The sequence below is a fragment of the Rhizopus microsporus genome (genome assembly GCF_002708625.1).
Source record: "Rhizopus microsporus ATCC 52813 unplaced genomic scaffold scaffold_1, whole genome shotgun sequence".
Classification (NCBI taxonomy): domain Eukaryota; kingdom Fungi; phylum Mucoromycota; class Mucoromycetes; order Mucorales; family Rhizopodaceae; genus Rhizopus; species Rhizopus microsporus.
The window spans coordinates 1,499,295-1,518,906 of NW_019671916.1; the positions used below are offsets into that span (position 1 = coordinate 1,499,295).

At 38.6% G+C, this 19,612-nt stretch overlaps 9 protein-coding genes across 9 annotated transcripts; 7 read left to right on the forward strand and 2 right to left on the reverse strand.

The window, feature by feature from the left end:
• Positions 1–46: 46 nt before the first annotated feature.
• Positions 47–2,777, forward strand: RHIMIDRAFT_232942 (uncharacterized protein; the record flags this gene model as incomplete). Its single annotated transcript, XM_023607844.1, has 8 exons — positions 47–109; positions 161–196; positions 256–351; positions 399–666; positions 720–1,516; positions 1,570–1,660; positions 1,711–1,874; positions 1,926–2,777. 8 exons carry the CDS (start codon positions 47–49, stop codon positions 2,775–2,777), a joined length of 2,367 nt encoding a protein of 788 aa, XP_023471223.1.
• Positions 2,778–2,893: 116 nt separating this feature from the next.
• On the forward strand, positions 2,894–3,340 carry RHIMIDRAFT_232943 (uncharacterized protein; the record flags this gene model as incomplete). The annotated part of the gene is made up of 1 exon (XM_023607845.1): positions 2,894–3,340. One exon carries the CDS (start codon positions 2,894–2,896, stop codon positions 3,338–3,340), a length of 447 nt encoding a protein of 148 aa, XP_023471224.1.
• A 990-nt stretch (positions 3,341–4,330) lies between these two features.
• RHIMIDRAFT_232944 (cysteine proteinase) lies at positions 4,331–6,491 on the forward strand (the record flags this gene model as incomplete). Its single annotated transcript, XM_023607846.1, has 11 exons — positions 4,331–4,633; positions 4,693–4,825; positions 4,872–4,976; positions 5,039–5,310; positions 5,362–5,741; positions 5,792–5,858; positions 5,913–5,972; positions 6,020–6,120; positions 6,169–6,259; positions 6,309–6,373; positions 6,425–6,491. 11 exons carry the CDS (start codon positions 4,331–4,333, stop codon positions 6,489–6,491), a joined length of 1,644 nt encoding a protein of 547 aa, XP_023471225.1.
• An 858-nt stretch (positions 6,492–7,349) lies between these two features.
• Positions 7,350–9,096, forward strand: RHIMIDRAFT_243577 (lanosterol 14-alpha demethylase; the record flags this gene model as incomplete). The annotated part of the gene is made up of 5 exons (XM_023609959.1): positions 7,350–7,451; positions 7,501–7,580; positions 7,638–7,871; positions 7,928–8,288; positions 8,341–9,096. 5 exons carry the CDS (start codon positions 7,350–7,352, stop codon positions 9,094–9,096), a joined length of 1,533 nt encoding a protein of 510 aa, XP_023471226.1.
• A 1,042-nt stretch (positions 9,097–10,138) lies between these two features.
• On the forward strand, positions 10,139–11,488 carry RHIMIDRAFT_288395 (uncharacterized protein). The gene is made up of 3 exons (XM_023613562.1): positions 10,139–10,774; positions 10,833–11,169; positions 11,235–11,488. Exons 1-3 carry the CDS (start codon positions 10,221–10,223, stop codon positions 11,346–11,348), a joined length of 1,005 nt encoding a protein of 334 aa, XP_023471227.1. The 5' UTR covers positions 10,139–10,220; the 3' UTR covers positions 11,349–11,488.
• Positions 11,489–11,683: 195 nt separating this feature from the next.
• Positions 11,684–14,168, forward strand: RHIMIDRAFT_254163 (uncharacterized protein). The gene has a single exon (XM_023611075.1). It carries the CDS (start codon positions 12,101–12,103, stop codon positions 14,054–14,056), a length of 1,956 nt encoding a protein of 651 aa, XP_023471228.1. The 5' UTR covers positions 11,684–12,100; the 3' UTR covers positions 14,057–14,168.
• RHIMIDRAFT_288397 (ribosome production factor 2) lies at positions 14,146–15,533 on the reverse strand. Its single transcript, XM_023613563.1, has 4 exons — positions 15,393–15,533; positions 15,207–15,339; positions 14,922–15,158; positions 14,146–14,863 (listed from the first exon to the last, which is right to left on the reverse strand). The coding sequence occupies exons 1-4, from the start codon at positions 15,404–15,406 to the stop codon at positions 14,327–14,329; spliced, it is 921 nt and encodes a 306-aa protein (XP_023471229.1). The 5' UTR covers positions 15,407–15,533; the 3' UTR covers positions 14,146–14,326.
• Positions 15,528–17,216, reverse strand: RHIMIDRAFT_243581 (uncharacterized protein; the record flags this gene model as incomplete). Its single annotated transcript, XM_023609960.1, has 1 exon — positions 15,528–17,216. The coding sequence occupies one exon, from the start codon at positions 17,214–17,216 to the stop codon at positions 15,528–15,530; it is 1,689 nt and encodes a 562-aa protein (XP_023471230.1).
• Positions 17,217–17,686: 470 nt separating this feature from the next.
• Positions 17,687–19,496, forward strand: RHIMIDRAFT_284973 (DNA repair exonuclease; the record flags this gene model as incomplete). Its single annotated transcript, XM_023613230.1, has 2 exons — positions 17,687–19,117; positions 19,362–19,496. 2 exons carry the CDS (start codon positions 17,687–17,689, stop codon positions 19,494–19,496), a joined length of 1,566 nt encoding a protein of 521 aa, XP_023471231.1.
• Positions 19,497–19,612: the final 116 nt, after the last annotated feature.

Consider the following 19,612-nt stretch of genomic DNA (forward strand, 5'->3'; position numbering starts at 1 on the left):
AAAAAAAAAAAGATTCTTTTCTTCTGTCTTTTAATAATAAAAAGATATGGGAGCAACAGATAGCAAACTTGCCTTTAGGAAAACTGTATTCAAGCTGTATGAGGAAAAGGTGAATATCAAAGCAATAAATATTACACGTATGCTTAACCTGTTTCATTAGGATATTTCTGCAACTGAAGACGAATTTTGGCGTTCTGTAATAAAAGTACTTCAAACAGGAAAGGGGGGAACTGACTTGCATATGTATATATATAGTTTTGGGAACTACCTGAGTCTGTTGACGACGTGTTTTCATTAATTGGAGCAAATGATATTCGACGTGTGAGAGATAGTGCAAGAAGTAACATGGAAGTATTGTTAGATAAGGTTGCTGCTTTATACTTATACAAATACAAAAGCTTTTGACACTTGATAAGATATTAGAGAAAATGAAAACTATCTTGGAAGCAAAGAACTTTCCTTCAGAACAGAACTCTATCAACCACCTTTTAAACTGTTGTAGAATATTGACGCGATTAATGCCATTTATATTTGAAAGTGCCGAATGTCAACAATGGGAAGAATCTTTTTTTTGGGCTCCTAGACATCAAGAGAAAGAGACAAAAACAGCAGACAACAAACCCGAGTATGAAATGTTGCCATGTCGTGCAGAGTTGCTATTAAAAAGTATAAGGATTTGCACTAGTAGTTACTCTTTTACTAAACCCTTATGTTTTCAGTGACTATTCAAGCTTTATATCTTTCTGGATTCACACTTCCTATTGCAGTAGCGACAAAAGAATCTAAAATTGTATACACTATCTGGGAAAACGGCGTAGGAGCATCCACATCATCACTTGCAACTTCCAAAGATATTGAATCTAATCGCACAGAGGTACTACGGTTACTCACCGTTCTACTCTCCAAATCAATGTACATTCCACCTGCACAGTTGCTATCAAAAGAAGACTTTTGGCTGAGACATGTTGTAACCAAAACAGAGAAGAAAGTCGTACTGGTGCTACTTTGTAGCTTGATGAATGCTGTCTGTAACTATGATCCCACAGGATGGATGCCATATACACACATTTTGGGTGAAAATAAGGAACAGATGGTATCGTTCAGTTTAACTTGTTTGCTCATCCTACTGGACTACAGAACACCACAGCAGGCAGATCTAATGCGCCAGGTTGACTCTAGCTCTTCGCCTGTCAGTTCAGAATTTCCGCCTACTCAGGTAGAGGTGATAACACTTGAAAGTCCAGATGTGATTACTGTATCCAAATCAAGTGTCGAGCTAGAGGCGTTCTCTCCACAAGATCAGACTGGGGCCAGTGGTGTCATCGATAATGCCTTCCGCCACTACATGTCTAAGCTGCACCGACCTAAAGACTTTGAGTTTTTAGTAGATGGGCTTTATCGTATCCTAGTCAATCCAATGACCGCTGTGAACACGTATCTACCCGGATCAACTAAACGTGTGAGCTGTTTTGTGGAAGTCATGATGTTTTGTTGGCGTTTGATCGAGATAAACTCTGTAAGTTCAAGGATGTCTATATACTGAGCAGTGTTAACAAGAGACATGTGTAGAGGTTTAGAGATTATCTTGTGGAGACAGATCGAGTGCTTGACCTGACCGTAGCCTTGCTTTTCCACGCCACAGAGAACAAGACTAATATAGGTACACAAGGCATGATGATGAATATGTATCAACTCATACTTTTGCTGTAGCACAACTGGGCTTAGTAAGAATGTGTGCATTTATGCTTCAGACATTGTCGTCTAACAAGGGATACTGTGTTAAGCTCAACAAGCAATTTTCAACACATTCATCCCTACCTTCCATCATTCGCCTCTATGCATTCAATGGCACCTATGCTGACTTTTTGATTATTGTAAGTTGTGGTTAACAATAGGAAGCATAGAGGTAACTGACATGAACTTAGTCAATATTTTCACTCATCGCCTCAACTCATGGCGCACTTTCCTCGCTTTATCCTGCTTTGACTCTGACGATAACCAACATCTCGCCTTATATAAAGAGCATGGGAGTAACTACAGCATCGAAATTAATAAGCTTATTCCACTCCATGTCATCTCCTAGCTTTTTATTGAATGATGAATACAATTACTTACTGGGGACATATTTATTAGAAGCATTTAATAACATCATCCATCATCAATACGAAAACAACCCCAATTTTGTCTATTCTGCCATACTCCATCACGATTACTTTGAAAAGTTGAACCAGTTGACCTTTGATTCTGCATTGACTGAAGTAGAGAGATTGCGTGCACTAAGGGAGAAAAAGGGAGAGATAGAGAATGAGCCAAAAGGAAAAACTAAAGAAGAACAAAACGATGATTCGACTAAAAGAGAAGAAGAAGAAGAGCAACAAGTAGCTGAAGGGTCTTTGACAGTTAGTGACAATAGCAGTTCTAAATTCGTATCAAAATCTGGGTTTACCCCAACAGAGGAGTGGTTCAATTCGTGGAAATCAAAGCTACCCTTGGAAGAGATTATAAAACTGTTGGAATTCCTAGTTCCAACGATTGAAGAAAAGTGTAAAGATAATGATATCGCACTTGATGAGATAAAGACATACCTAGCAACCGTCTCGACCAAGGATGTGCTGACGAAAGAATGCCCGATATTTATTCGAAAGTTTCAATGGGGAGAGGCATTGTTTATATGGTTCAGAAGCATGCTTTGGGGGCAAAATTATGTTGGTACGATGAAGGATTATGGCCCATGGAATGGCACAGCTGTCAAATTATTTCAAATTAAACAAGGTTAAAGAGGGGTTATTGTAACAGATCATAGGATGTGTGACATAAAATTTTCAATTACAGACATTAAAGCTGTTTTCTTTTTTCCTTTTCTTTTTTCCTCTTCTTTTTCTATTGTCAGCAAATGGACGCCATTGTAGCAGAGACCTTTTCGAAATGGTATATTTATTTATACGATAGTTTTGGAGCTCAATTTCATGCACCACCGCCAGCACAAGTGTTTCAGTTTGTATCCAATCTATTCAACATCCTATACATACATAGTCCGCCCATCGTTCGCACTTACTACAATATACTTAATAATATCCCAGTACAATCAGACATTATACCAATCGCTCTTGCCATGCTGATATTGTACGCTCTATTTGCTGCTGTTGTCATGACGATCAGAGGTATTGTTCGATTGGTCTATGGGTTTATTCGATTTAGTATGATCATCAGTATCATAGCTGCCATGATATGTGTTGTATTGCCCTACGTCAATCAGTTGGAAAGGAATAGTCTCTTTAATTTTGAAAACTTTGTGTTTTCAGCATCACCAACACACACCTTGGAGAGGCAACCTATTTAATATAAATAAAATATAATTTTATGGTCGTACATACACCTTTGTACCTGTCCCTGAGAATGGGTGGTAGGATTACGGGTTGATCTTGCATGTGAAAGTACGTTGGACTATTTACAAAACATGCAACTTCTTCTTTAAGTAGTGATATTTCTCATTTGAGCCTATTCTTTAACTATTATGCCAGTAGTTTATAAGCACCCATTGACAATAACAATCTGTTTAAGTCTACATTCGCACTATATGACTATCCTTTATTCACAAACTATTCGCACACTGATAGAAATTAAGCGCTATATCTATTTACATGTGGAGTATACGTTATGTTAAAGACGGTTCTATTTACCAACTGTGATTGAAAGAGCGCGCTTGAGCTTGGACCTTAGGTTTGACAATAAGATTGAGCAGCTTCCTCATCAAAAACTCTCAGTTTTGTTATAAGAAAGGTAAACGCCAAGTGTAAACTCATAAATGAACCAAACAATCATTTGGTATATACTTCTTTTAATAGTGTCTGCTGAAGGAGTCAGTAAACTCTGTACACTAGCTCAAGAAACAGTATCAAGACACATTAAAGGAATACAGGCCTTTACGTCTTTTTTTCTTCTTCTGAAAGCTCTTCCCTCACTTGTCAATCTAAACATAATCAAGTTGACCGTGGCCAGACCGTGGGGGAGCTTGGTCAATTCAAAGTACGATATTTTAATTTGCTCTTGTTCAAGGTATGAAAAATAGAGAGATCAAATAACAAAACATATGAGTCGTAGCTAAAATAATGATGTGATTGTGATACGAGTATACTGCGTAAATTCAACAACTCTCTTCTTTCCATACAAAGTATGTATCAAGAGGAGGCCAGCCTAATTGGTGTTCCATTCTTTTTTGTTCTCAGCAAAGACGAAAAAGAAGTGTACACAAACCAGTCTCTTGTCCTTTTTTTTTATTACGCTTTTATTTCAATTTGAAAGCAAACTTGCTTTATTTCTATATTAAATCATGGCACATATACCTGGCTCATCACTGTCACCACTATCTCCACCTTCACCTTTCCAACATCCAGATCAAAAGACGGTGTATGATGTCATTTATGCAGACAGTAATCCATCTCACTTTTACGGTGAATCACACTTGATCCAGACCGGAGCTTGCCCTCATCTGACAAGGATCAAGCAAAAATACAAACAGGAAGGAGAGGACGAAAACAGTATACTCGAAAACTACCGGTCACTTATTCAGTATTCCATTTCGTGGCATAAAAGTAAACAAGAAGTAGAAAAGAAGAGAAAGCATCGAAAAGAAGTAAGTATATGGGATGTAAGAAATGATTATCCATTGATCCTTCCCATGACCGATTGTAGCTACCTTTCCCCAAATGCAGTGTCTGTTCTGATCCGTTGTCTCGTTTGCATGCATGTCTCCATTGTGTCTTTATGGGATGTTGGCGAAAAGGGCATATGAAGGAGCATCAAATGGAGAAGAAGCATTGTTTTGGTAAGATGGATCCATTAAGTCTGTTTTATCTGACAATGAATTGTAGCCGTAGACTTTGATCGACATACTATATTTTGCTGTGAATGTAACGACTACGTCTACGATGTAGAAATAAATGAAAAGATCACTAAAGCAGAGATTGTTTCATCGAGTAAAAGAGAAAAAAAATATATATGGCTTAAATCAACTAAATCCTTTCCTTTCATTATTAAGGATCAAGAAGAAAAAAGCAGCGGGTGCAATATACTCTATGGGAACCCACTGAAAAAGATATATCGACAATTGTAAACAACTCAGTCATTGCTTCCTGCCAAGGCCTTCGTGGGCTTTGTAACATGGGAAATACATGTTTTATGAATGTCATCTTACAAAGCCTAGTACATAATCCTATATTGAAAGCTTATTTCTTAAGCGATAAACACAACTCAAAGCTTTGTAAACGACAATATTGTATGTGTTGTGAAATGGATGATCTATTTATACAGGTAGACTGATAGTTTGCATGATGAGCCGGATTAACTCTGAGTTTCTTGTAGCTATACTCAGGAAATAAGCAACCATATGGTCCATGTCGTTTTCTACAGACCATGTGGATGAGCTTAAAAGAGCTAGCAGGATACGCACAACAGGATGCCCACGAGTTCTTCATTAGTGCTTTGAACAATATTCATGCAGGCTGTGAAGAAAGCAAGTTATCTAACTGCGAATGCATTATACATAAAACCTTTTCAGGACTACTCCAGTCCACTGTCACATGCCTACGGTGTAAAAACACAACGACAACATATGACCCAATGCTGGACATTAGCCTAGGGTTAAAAGCACCAGAGAAAAAGAAGAAGCATTTGGGTAACGGACGAAGACATAGCCATGAAGATCGTAGGCATGGAAACACACTTGCTGATTGCCTCGAAAGGTTTAATTTGTTCTTTTTGAACCCTTATTGAAACTGACATATTACATTAGATATACACAACCGGAAAGATTAGGTACAAATGTGTATAGCTGCAGTAAATGTGGAAATAGCTTCCAGGTACGATCATTTTCCTCCTTTCTCAAGGTGCTCATTTATACAATATTCTGGTAGGAGGCAACAAAACAACTGTCTATAAAACGAATACCACCAGTACTCAGTATCCAACTAAAGGTAATGAATAAATAGTATGCTAGCCTATATTCACTATGGGACAACAGAGATTTGAGCACAGTACCTCGATAAGCAAGATAGAAACCAAGATAAAGTTCCCTGTTGATCTTGACTTGACACCTTATACCGCTAGTAAAAATAAGAATAGGTAAAATAATAAAGAGTATTTGAACCCATTGTTTACATGGCAAGTTAGCGGCAATGTCTATACATTGTTTGCAGTAGTGAACCACCATGGGAAGGTAGATACAGGACATTACACCATGTTTGCCAAGCATAGGAACGAGGTTTGTGTATACATATATATGACGATGGAGTATATAATATTCTTTTTAGTGGTTTAAATTTGATGATCATAGTGTCACATTTGCATACCAAAAAGATGTTCTTGATAGTAAAGCGTAAGAACAAACATAAAAAGAAGGAGGAATAATTACTTATGTCTTTTACAGTTACATGTGCTTCTACATCAAAAAGTCACTAGAGTTCTCTGATAACAGCCTCCAAAGTTTTTTCTAAATTGTTTGTAGGTGAAATAAAGAATGTCTTTAAGTAGAAGATATCTTTTGGCAGTCTTGCGTTCAGGTAATTCGGATAAATACACAGAATGAACGATTCAATGTGTTTTATAAAACAATAAATCCAGTAAAGCATATGAATACACTTTTATTAAATGGAAGTACACCTTTTGAATGATAAAGTTATAAAAGTAGTACATTGCACAAAAGAAAGAGAAAGAGAGCGCTACATTAATGATATCCACTGGAGGCATCAGATAATAACCCAGAATCACGAAAACACAAAAGAAGGGATAGTTGTGTGATGTAATGGCCATCGCTAATAGAGCCTCCTTTGAGCTAATATAGCAACAATAAGGCTCTGTTCCCATCAGAAGGAATTTCATTGATAGTTTTATCATTTGACACTTCACTACCCCTGCCTGAAAGGTCTGTCATCTGTAGGACAATAGCATATGGAGTTTTAGAAGGTAGTCTGTATGATAAAAGAGCAGATGCTTTAGGGAATCAATTTTATTATATGCCTACCTTGTACTATTTGAAGACAAGACTTTAGCCCAAAAGGTTCTGTAATGCTTCACATAGAACTTGACAAGTACGAATGTAGTGCAGCGCTTAGGCCAAACAACAAGCCTTTAAAGGAAGCAAGATAATCCTACCTAGCATGTATGATAATAGACATGTAACTTTTAAGCTATAATTTGTGTTTGTGTATAGAAGCGTCCAAGTTCATATGAAAAACCATTACAACAAAAATCTTCTGCAATCAGACCCGTCCGTTACACAAACCAATGGGTCATTAACACCAAAAAAGCCTCCCCGATCCTTTTCTTTTCCGCTTGTTTCCTTTAACCATACAATGGCCATCATCTCCACTTTACTCCCTCCTCTAGAGACATTGCCTCTTTATGCTGCTTTGGCATTTGTTGTCTTTGTCGCCATCAACATTTTGAACCAACTGGTAAAGCATAAAGTAAAAGCAAGATGACATCAGCTCACATATTCTTTAGTTTGGTCCCAAGAATCCAAAGGAGCCTCCTGTTGTCTTTTCATGGGTCCCTTTCTTGGGCAATGCAGTAGAATTTGGAATGTAAACAAAAAGACAGAGAAAGCGTGTGTAATAGTGAACTGATCAAATGTCATGTAGGAATCCCATCAACTTTTTGAAAGAGTGTCAAAAGAAATATGGAGATGTATTCACCTTTTATATGGTTGGCCGACGTGTTACCGTCTTCTTGGGCGCCGAGGGTAACCAATTTGTCTTTAACGCAAAGCAGAATTTAGCATCTGCTGCTGAAGCTTATAATCACATGACCAAGTATGTATTTGGCCCTGAAGTTGTCTATGATGCTCCCCACAGCGTATTCATGGAGCAAAAGCGGTAAGGAGAGGAAAAAGGCAAGCCAGTGATCAAACTAAAAGAAAGAGATGATATAGATTCATCAAGGCTGGTTTACACTCTGAAGCATTCCGTCAGCACGTTCCAATGATTGTCGAAGAAGTTGAAAACTTTTTCAAGGATTTCAAAAAACCTACTGGATTATTTGATGCGTATCACACTCTTGGTAAATTGATCATCTGTACTGCTTCCCGTTGCTTGATGGGCAAGGAAATCCGTGCTAGTTTGGATGACAGTGTTGCTGGCTTATACTACGATCTCGATCAAGGATTCCAACCTTTGAATTTCATCTTCCCTAATCTTCCTTTGCCCTCTTACCGCAAACGTGATGAAGCTCGTCGCAAAATGGCTGAACTTTACTCTAGCATTATCGCTCGCAGAAAGGCTGACAACGACAATGTAGGTCTATAGCGTATATGCGTGAGATATGTTGATGCTAATCATATTATAGAGCAACATGGACTTGCTTCAAGCATTGATGGATTCTACCTATAAAGATGGAACACCCTTACCTGATCATCACATTGCGGGTATGATGATTGCTGTTCTCTTTGGTGGTCAACACACTTCTGCCACTACCTCAGCTTGGACTCTTTTGGAATTAGCCGCTCGTCCTGACTTGATTCGTGCCCTGCGTGAGGAACAAATCACCAAGCTGGGTTCTCTCAAGGCTGATTTGACATTTGATAACCTCAAGGAATTGACTTTATTAGATAGTTGTGTTCGTGAAACCCTTCGTCTTCACCCACCCATCTACCAAATGATGAGACGCGTGGTATCAGACAAGGTTGTCTACGAAAAGACCGGTCATGAGATTCCTAAGGGCAACTTTTTGTGTGCTGCTCCTGGTGTGACTCAAATCGACGAGCAATACTTTAATGAACCCTTAAAGTATGATCCTATGAGATGGGTCAACCTGACGGACCCTGTGCATAAGATGGAAGTAGGCGATGATAGCAACATTGACTATGGTTTTGGTGCTGTTGGTATTTCTTCCAAGAATCCATTCTTACCCTTTGGAGCAGGCAGACACAGATGTATCGGTGAACAATTTGGTTATCTCCAAATCAAGGCCATTCTTGCTACCATGATCCGTATGTTTGATATTGAATTGGAAGAAGGTAAAGGCGTGCCTAAGCCTGACTACACTTCTATGGTTATTGTGCCTGAAAGACCAAGTAATATCAAATATACTTGGAGAGAATAGACTTTACTATTTATTGAATTTATCACTTTATTAATACACAACCGCTAATATTTTTTTCCTCGTTGTCTTGCTTTTCTTTTTTCACTGTATTCCTTTAAAATTTAAAAAGAATAAATAATAAAACAGTAAGCAAATGTTGGCTCACTCACTCTTTGCGCACACATACATACAGCTTTCTTTCTTATGCAAAATGAACAACACTATACTTGCTTTTGTTCTACTGACTAAGAATAAGCCACCGCCTCCTCAAAGGCATACTCTCTCCTCTCCAATTAGTTCAAAATTAATACCATACTTGCATATCATTTTATTCAAAGTCATCATATTCTGAACACACCTTCAAGATACATACATCCGAGCTGCTGAGGATCCTTAGGAGTTACTACTTGTGCAGTCAGAACTCTAGATTTGCTGCACATTTCTGGGCCTCAGAACAACAAAAACTTGAGTTTTTTTTTGTTTAAATTCAAAAGAGCTTCGTGGTAGAGTAATTAAATCCATTTAATGACCCCGACATGTGAATATTTGTCAATTAAGTGGGATCATCTTATATTAAATATTGATACATGTGTAGTGACGGAGCAATGGTGCTTGCTAACAACACAAAACGTAATAAAAGGAGATCTGTCACGATAAGTAAAAGAATTGGAGAAATAGTCAGCTATATTACATAAGCAGTCCCTCAAAATCCCTTAAACATGGCTTTATCCATGACGCTGATTTAAGCTACCTGCTCGTTCCATCTTGCATGTCTGTAAACAATAATATAAAAGGTAATTATGTCGTGGGGGACAAACATCTGTCCTACACGCAAAAGTTCTTTTTTCTGCTGTACCAATCTCCTTCATCACCATGGTTACATAAAATCATGTCACGTTAGTTTATAATACTTTATGTATCCATGGCAACAAAGGTGAAAACTTTGTAATTGACAATGCCTTATGATTCCTCTTACACAACCATGTCTTGTTTATATGTACCAATACTGCTGTGAGCACTTGTATTGACCATGTTTCACTATTATTATATCTCAGCCAAGTTCCACAAATATCACCAATTGGAATAAAAGAAAAGAGAAGACTAAAGAAAAAATTTTTGCCCTTTTTTCCCCCTCTTTGATAGTAATGAATAATTATCAAACATTTATAGAGCAGCCAAAGAATGACCAGTTCATGATGAATAATGGCTATAATCCAAAGCAACAGGAATCATGGCAATCAAATATAAAAGATGGTGAATTAGTCACTAATCCCGTTGCCTGCGATTTAAGAGATATCATTCTTTATTACCAGTCTCAACCAGATTTATTGAAATTAATTTTAATGAGTAAAGTAGAAGAAGATAAAAGAAGGGCAGAGGAAGCAAAACTGAGAGCAAAAGAATTAGATTTGATGCTTTACGAGCACCATCAACAACAACAACAACAACAACAACAGGCATTTCCCCAACCACAACAACATCAGCATATCCTCCAATCAACATTCGATAACAGAAGGCCAAGTGCTATTGATTTATTATTTGACGACAATGATTGTGACAGAAGAGATTCTGCCCTTGGTTCTTCCTTTGATGGTAGTTCAAATTCGAACGATGAATTAGACGACCGAGGCACCTTTTCCCCAAACTCTAATTCATCCTCGGCTGCTGCCGCTGCTGCTGCATCCATCCTTTCATTAGGGTAAGTTGCCCTTACTTTTTTTTTCGTCAGTTTAAGCTAACCTATTTTGTAAACATAGATTTCCTCCGCAACAACAAGCGATGATGACAACGAATCAAAAAAATGCGCTCCATCCGTTATCACCCCCTTTCCATTTCGGACAAGATCAACAGCAACAGCAGATATCGTATCAGATGAACAAGTTAGAACACCGTTCTTCCTTTTCTAGTCGTTACGAACCTTCCTTTTTGCCCCCAAAATCTAGACGTAGACGTGAGATGCAGGCCATCTCAAAAATCGTGGAGACAAGAGAAAATCCATATAATGATGGATATTTTTGGAAGAACAACGGCAACACCATTCAGAAAAAGACAGGTAATAAGAGCATTTACTATAAATGCTCCAATAGCACAAAGGTAAAGAAAGTTAATTCTTCCAAGTGATTAAGCATAACTAAATTTGCTTTTTGACATATGCACAGGGTTGTCCAGTGAATAAGACGGTAACTGCCAAAGAGAATGGAGAGTACCTGATTAAGTATAGAGGCGAGCATTTACCTGATTGTGGCAAAGTACAACGTATTGTTGACATGTAAACAATGATTCCCCCACCCCTCTCTTTCTCTTTTCTCTTTTTTCCTGTACTGTAAATAGCCTAAATCTTTTTGTCTCTCTGTGTGCCCATGTAATAAAAAACAAAAAATAAAGAAACGGTTGCTGGGTTTCCGTTGCCTAGATACTATTCTCTGTAGTGTATTACCTAAGAATCTCCAGGGTTCTTCATAGTTTAGTCATTTCGAGTCTTCTCCTATTGATTGGGGCAAATGGCTTGTGTCACACATGTATCCCAAAGATTGACAAATGAGGAAACCAATCTTTTTTGTTGCAGTAAAAGTGAGTATATTTTCTCTTTCTCCTTGCTTTTCTATTTTTTTTTTTTTTTTGGAAATCATGTTTGCCACACTTGAATTACCCATAAGAGGTTGGTCATAAATATTTACTTGTTTTACACATGAGCATCTAACTTAAGATCGCAGAGGACAGCAGACACAAAAGACTCAAAGTAGGAAGAGCATGTCATCCGTGTCGAATGAAGAAAATAAAGGTAACCTTTCATATTTATACCTCTGTTCATTTCATGTTCTCATGAGAAAGCTTTTATGTATAGTGTGATGGTAAACATCCTTGTATGCAGGTATTACAGACAGTTCAAATTTATTTCAATATATCTTACCTTTTCTCTTTTTTTGGGGTTCTTTGTTCGTAGTGCAAAGGTAGTTGAATAGCATACCAATTGCTCCATTTATTCATGCGTTTTTCAATACAAATAGCTCGAAGACGTAAATGCATGTATCTAAAGAATCCAGATGAAAACTATATCAGATTAGAGCCTATTGATAATTCTGAAGAGGCCACAAGGACAACGACGAACGGTAGTCTTGTTTCGGAAGACAACAAAATATATTTAGCAGACAAGGCCGACAATCTCTTTGCAGCTCAGCCACGGATCATCGATTCAAATCGTGCACCTTCCGATCCTCCTTCTCCACAGCAGCCAGCGACAAGACCTGACAGAATGATCGAGCAATTGACAGACGGCTTGGTTCAGCTTACACTCAATAGCGAGACGACGACAACAAAATTGGATAGCGATAAAGTGACTCCTTGGCGTAGTTATGGCCAATTCATCCGATGGACACCCGAGCCCCACTTGCCTAGTTACTATAGTGTGCCCATTGATATGCCTTCACGATCAATTCAGGAACAACTGATCGGCGTCTTCTTCAATGAGTGTCACCATATTCTCCCTATCCTCTCACGGTCCATGTTTTACGATCAACTCAAAGTCAAGGGTCCATTGGTCACCCCACTCTTGCTCAATATCATGTACGCCCATGCTGTCAGAAAGGCCAAGCAATCAGCACTCTTGCCAAACCTTGAGGTGCAGGAAGACATCTTTTATCATCGTGCGAGAAAGCTAGTTGACGATTTTCTTGATGCTCCACGTATCAGTACAGTGATTGCACTCCTCTACATGACGTTTTACGAGTGTGATCAAAATCGTCAACGATCGAGCCGAGCGTGGATGTATAGCGGGATGGCCATTCGTATGTGCTTCGAACTCGGGCTGCACACCAGTCATTATAGTAGCCAGATGCCTCAGTGTGACATTGAACTTCGAAAACGTGTGTTGTGGACGTGCTTTGTGATGGATAAGCTGCAGAGCTGTACGATGGAAAGACCGTGGATGCTGAAATCAAAGGATATTGAGATTGATCTGCCTAGTCAATTACCAGAAGATACAGCGTATGAGCGGCTTGTGCTAGAAGCATTCACACAGTTGTGTCGGCTGATGATGCTTGTTGAAAAAGTCATTCGATTTTTTACTTACGACGTCAAGGATGGATGGACGATGGAAGAAGAAAACCAAATATTGCAGTACTTGGATGCCATTCATCGGTGGAGAGAGATGCTGCCTGTGGAATTACGATGGACTGAGGAAGAGATACCTGCATCTGCCGTAATAACGAACCTTCACTTGATTTGCTATGACCTAGAGTTGTCGCTTATCATGTGTTGTCGACAAGATCAACATATACGTGACAGGCGACATGCGCTTGCCAGCACTATTACCGAAATTGTCTCACTCACTGTGCAGTACCCACATCTGATGTACACCTCTGCCGTATCAGCGTTCTCGGCCGTCTTTGCTGCTCTCACACACGTTGTTGACTTTGATAGTCCCGAACTAGACGTGGGCAAAACAGCCAAGGTGCAGTTCAGAAAGAGTCTCGAAGATATTCGGCTCTTGGTCGAAAAGATCCCTATGGGTGATCTACGTAGTAGCAATTTTTCTCGATTGATAGACGTCATTCTCCAACCCAAGCATCAATTTTATAACAATCATCATCATCAGCATCAAGACCATCATGACACCTATGCATCTGCATTCTCCGAAATCAACGACCTTTGCCACAAACAGAATAATCTGCCTTCCACTTCTTCATCTGTAGACATACTCGCTGGTCGACAAGACATTCTAGATAATTCGTATATAATACCTGCCAATAACTCTACCGCACCATTCTCTATAGAATCTTGTTATCAGCATCAAGTCAGTGGTAATTCGTCTCCTTCTGGTTCTGTCTCGGCTGCTGCCATGGCGGCAGCAGCGGCGGCGGTAGGTGCTGTAGGCACGCCAGGTTCAACTCCACGATCCTCCAGTAGAAGTATCGAACCTGCTGACTACACATTTGAACTTATTTCTGTTGCTGATGAATGGGCAAGATCACTCATGTATTAATTCATCCTATCTTTGCCTGTTCTTTCTCTCTGTATGCGTGTACAAAATAACAAAAAATTGCCAGTAAATATATAAAATTTGCTTTAATAATAATAATAGTAGTAGTAGTAGTAGTAATAAAAACCTCCCACTCTTTATAACAGACATGCATACACACATACACACATATCAACGGATTATTTTTGTTTAACTATTTACATTTTACAGCTTTATTTATATTTCCTTTTTCTGTTGGAAGAGGAGAAGATAAAAAGCAAAAACAAAATCTATCTAAACCTTTGGTTTCTTTGCTGGAGATGCATCTTCATCATCCTCATCCTCATCTTCTCCTGCTCTCTTTTTCAAACCCTTCATCTTTCTTGTCTGAATCTTGTTAAAGTCTTGCTTGCCAAGATGGATACGTCCATAAGTATCACCCATCTCATCCTTTTCGAGATTCTTGACCTTCTTTGGCTTAAGCTCCTTGGGTACCTTGACAGCTTGAGACCACATTTCAGACTTGGGCAATGAAGTTCGCTTGATCACAAAGTCGTAGTGAGGGCCCATATCTTCCAATTCGACACGAGGCGTCTTTACTCCACTCTTTTTCATTTGCACCAAATATGTACGGAATAAGATTCGATTATCATCAGGTGTAGCCGTTATACTGATCACATGTTCAAGACCGGCCAAGTTGATAGCGGATGTCACTTCACCATTGAAAAAGTCTAAAAAGAAGCTCTTCAAATGTTTATAGGTTGTGTCTGTATCGAACTTTTCACCATTGAAAATCATCAAGGGCTTTAATCCCAAAGAACATTTAGGTCCCTATTATAGATATGTTAGCAAATGGACCTATTATACGAAAAAAAAAAAAAAAACTTACAGGAATAGAGCCCATGCATTGAGCATTTTCGATACCAAGCTCATACATGTCTAATAGTTGATGATTAAACATACGAACAAATGTTAAGTTATGTGGTCTCTTTTTGGAATGCGTTCCAATAACTAAAAGTGCACAATCGTTTTTAGTTGAAAAGAATTCGAGTTTTTGTTCGTCTTCAAATGGCTTGATCTCATTCTTTTTGGAAAAGTGGATAGCATTGGGCCGTTTCAAAGCATACTAACGAGACATAAGTTACCATATTTAGATCTATATAAGCAAACATACCAGATCTTTCAAGGCATCATTGATTACTTGACTTGTTGTAGATCCTTTGATGATTAAAGTATTTTTGGGATTTTCATGTACTTTTGCTTCACGATTCTTCAAGAAACGCTTGGAGCGAGCATTTTTAGGCTTACTATTGTTTAAAGTATAAGCACAACAAGTTCACTTGCTTATATTTATACTTACACTGTACGCAACATTTAGAAAGATGTAGGGAAAAGAAGAAAAAGGTAACTGAAATTATATAAAAAATTAAATCTATCAAAATAGAAAGGAAAGAGAGAAAGTGCAACACAGAGAAAGAAATAAAGTCACAGTGGCTTATTTATTCTTGGATTTATTCCAAAGTCTATTAAAATCATTCTTTCGTTGACTTCTAATGTTCAGGAACGTTTCGTGAAGACCAAGCTTCTCGCAGGTATCCATGACGAGATCATAAGTCGTATTATCTGGTGGCACATTAAGGATCTTCATATCGTACCATATGCTCATAATATCCGACAGATCACCCTTCTTATCAAGCGCCATGATCAATTCATTAAATGCGGTTACATCTAGATATACTCTTTCGTTCTTGGCGTCTTCATAGATCTGCATAGCTAAACGAGTAAAGCCTCCGGAGGCTAATCCTTTTATGAGAATGGTGTATGTTGCAAAATCAGGCTTGGACGATGGACCTCTCTCTTTCATGGCTCGATAACCCATGACCATATATCTGCATGGACCTCGAGTCGGATTACCATAGTTATCCTCTTGACTTTCGTTAGCATAATAGCTTCTGCCTCTTGCCTTCCAGAGTTGCATTTGTTTATACAGCGCTGAGAAATAAACGTTGAAGCTGCGGGTATCTGGTTGCAACCCCATGCTGACCAAAGCGAGCCATACATCACGTAGCTTACGTGGATTGAACGATGTTGATGAAGATGTAGCAACGACAGCTAAGAAGGCATTCATGTTCTTTTGATTAGGGTGAATGCCATAATGAATCATTTCTTCAATGTATCTTATCGCTCTTGTTAAGTTTTTTTCTTTTGCACATGCTCCTAGCACAATGGTGTATGCAACCTCGTCAAGCTGAAGACCTTGCTGTTTCATCTCTTCATACATCTCATAGACAGCTTCAGGTGGCTGTTCATTATCCTTGGCAGCAGCATCCATGATCATACTATAAGTATATTGATCTATTGCAGCACCCTCCTTGATCATATTTCGGTATAACTGAAGTGCATCTTGAATTCTATTTGCCCTTATAAGTCGGGATAAACAAGTATTGTAGTCTCTTGATGGAATAGGTGCTGATGATCTCTTTTTCAGTTCATCAAGAGCATCAAGTGGGTCCCAGCCCATGGAAATATATACAGCGACGTTTAATTCAACGCCAGAGTCCAGCATCTCTTGATAGATTTGCTCCATTCGCTTTTTATTCTCTTTACTGTTCTTTTTGTTGTCATGCAGCATTCTCAGCACCATACAATATACTCCTGTTGTTGGCTGGATGCCCTTGTCCTTCATTTCTTGCAGTAGCTCTAGTGCTTCTTCTGAGTTATTCTCTATAGTCAGAGCTTGAAACATTGGTTTGTAAGGTGGTTCATGGACTAATAATCCTTTTTCTTTCATTATTTTAAAATAGTGTCGACAAGCATTCACATCTCGATATTGGTACAAGATATACAAGAGTTCTCGGTAGACACGTTCAGTGCAAGGTAGCTTGTTGTGTTTGGATACTGAGTTGATGAACTTGTAAAAATCCGATCGTGTACCATTCTCGAGTATACCATACATCAATGTCACAACCGAAACCGTAGTTATTTCCTCATTGCCTTCCCAAAAGGGAGAAGCGACAAGACCATCAAAGACGAGTTTGGCATCTTTAATATTTTTTGTTCGAACATAGGCGGACAAGAGCATGTTGCATATTTTCAAAAATGCCTTTACTAATTCTGGATCTTGAGTTGTTTGAATCTGAATGTTGACATCTCGTAATAAAGCTTGTAGACGAGCAATCGTCATGGTGTTGCTCGTTCGAGATTTTATGATATAGACACCGGTGTCTATAAACTCTTCAGGTGTCATGGTTCTTGAATCTTGTTTTTGCTTATTGTACCATGTCCACTTGTCAGTATCTTCTAATGTAGAACTGCTTGTATCATCTGTATTGACTTGTTCAGGAATGTTTGCTGATTTTGTTGTTGTTGATGATTGATCAAGAGTTTTAGTACTAATCGCTTTGATCGCAGTTTTGTCATGTACAACTTCTGTTACAAATGATTGAAAACGAGGTCGATATGAACGTCTGACCAAAAGAGCAGTCTGTGGCCATGATTTACAAAATCTACTCAACATATCAAAAGAAACAGAACAAGAGAAAAAAGAGAGAGACGCCTAGGGTTTTTTTTTTGTAGGACTTTCTTTTTTCCCCTATTATGCTTTAATTATTAACCTGTAAGCTTACGTTCTTCTTTTTTTCTATTATTTTCAATATGACAACAGCAGATGCCAACACATTCAAGATTCTAATAGCCACAGATAATCACCTTGGCTACTTAGAACGCGATCCCATTCGAGGACAAGATTCATTCAACACATTTGAAGAGATCTTACAAATTGCAGAGTCCAATCAAGTTGATTTTATCCTGCTTGGAGGTGACTTATTTCATCATAACCGACCATCGCGATCATGTCTGTACAAGACGATGAGGTTATTAAGAAAATATTGTTTTGGAGAAAGGGAAAGCAAAGTGTGGATAGCAAGTGATCAAGGTGTTAACTTTGGAGACGAACTTGGAGTGGCTAATTATTTGGATGCCAATGTGAACATTAGTATGCCTGTTTTTTCAATACACGGCAATCATGACGATCCTTCTGGCACAAACAACCTTTGTGCCCTTCATTTACTCTCTTTGGCGGGCATGGTCAACTATTTTGGCAATAGTCCTAGTTTCGAAGAAGTAATGGTTCAGCCCATCTTGATGGAAAAGGGCAGTACCAAATTGGCACTGTATGGGCTTGGCAACATTCGAGAAGAACGGTTACATCGACAGTGGCAAGCAAATAAGGTCAAGTTTGTGCGTCCAGCAGACGAAGGCTGGAAGAACTGTTTCAATCTGTTTGTGCTTCATCAGAATAGAGCAGCACATGGACCTAAATCGCATATTCCTGTGGACTTTTTAGATGGATTCTTGGACCTTGTCCTCTGGGGACATGAACATGAATGCAGAATACATCCTGAAGAGTATGAACGATTTGCGATCACGCAACCTGGGTCTTCTGTGGCAACGAGTCTATCGCAAGGAGAAGCCGAACCGAAGCATGTGGGTATCCTCAAAATTGAAGGTAGTCAATTTAACTTGGAAAAAGTGCGATTAAAGACAATACGACCGTTCCAGTTTACGACTGTTCAACTATCACGAGTAGAGACATTATCACAATCAAATGTGAAAGGGATACAGACTTATTTAGAAGGTGTTGTTGAAGACCTGATTGAGAGAGCTAAAATAGAATGGGAAGAACAAATAAACATGTCGGGACCTGAACCAATTATGGATATGCCGATACCACTGATCCGAGTTCGAGTTGACTATTCAGGTGGTTATGAAACGTTCAATCCCAAACTGTTCGGACAAAAGTTTATTAACCGGGTGGCGAACCCGAATGACATGTTAAAGTTTCAAAAGAGTTCTGTCCCGAGAATGTTGAAACCATCAGAGATGCTGAGCGACCTTAGTAGGGCGATACCAGAAAGATTAGATACCTTTAAAGTGGAAGCTTTGGTGAATGAAATGTTATCAAGAGATTTATTTATTTTACCTGAACCAGGCTTAGAAGAAGCTGTCATTTCTCTTGTTGATAAAAGTGACAAAGAGGCCATTCGTTCGTTTGTCTTCAAATCCGTAACACAGACAAGAGAAAGTGTACCCGTTATACCAGAAGAATTAAACATAGACTTTGTCAAGAGGAAATCAAGCGAAAAAAAAGAGCAGATGAATGCAATGTACGCTTCCTCTGGCCGAGGTATGGTGGATAGTTATAATAGTAGTAATATGCCGATGGATGATGTAGTGCCACCCACGTTAGAAAGGCAAGGTGACACTACGAATGACAACCACAATAATTTAAGCTTTGATGAGCCAACACAGCCCAAGAGAATTTCAACAGATAACAGTCAAGAGCTTTCACAGAAACGAAGAAGAGTTTTACCTACACTTGGTTCGTCTTCTAGAAATAGAATGCAATAAATACTTTTTTTTATTAAACAAAAAAGAGATGTTCTTTTTTTTAATAAAGGAATGAATGTTGTATAATAGTTAGCCAGCCAAATTTGAATGTGTTGATGAGAAAAAAAAATAAAGAGGGGGGGTATGAGAGAAACATAAAGTTTCTATAGTTTTGGGCTTATTTCCTTGTGC

Coding starts and splice junctions, on each gene's coding strand:
- RHIMIDRAFT_288395 (XM_023613562.1), top strand. CDS start 10,221: ATGAATAATTATCAAACATTTATAGAGCAGCCAAAGAATGACCAGTTC. Junction 10,775..10,832: donor GCATCCATCCTTTCATTAGG/GTAAGTTGCCCT, acceptor TTGTAAACATAG/ATTTCCTCCGCAACAACAAG. Junction 11,170..11,234: donor AATGCTCCAATAGCACAAAG/GTAAAGAAAGTT, acceptor ACATATGCACAG/GGTTGTCCAGTGAATAAGAC.
- RHIMIDRAFT_254163 (XM_023611075.1), top strand. CDS start 12,101: ATGTATCTAAAGAATCCAGATGAAAACTATATCAGATTAGAGCCTATT.
- RHIMIDRAFT_288397 (XM_023613563.1), bottom strand. Junction 15,159..15,206: donor ATGATGCCTTGAAAGATCTG/GTATGTTTGCTT, acceptor ATGTCTCGTTAG/TATGCTTTGAAACGGCCCAA. Junction 14,864..14,921: donor AATGCATGGGCTCTATTCCT/GTAAGTTTTTTT, acceptor TATCTATAATAG/GGACCTAAATGTTCTTTGGG.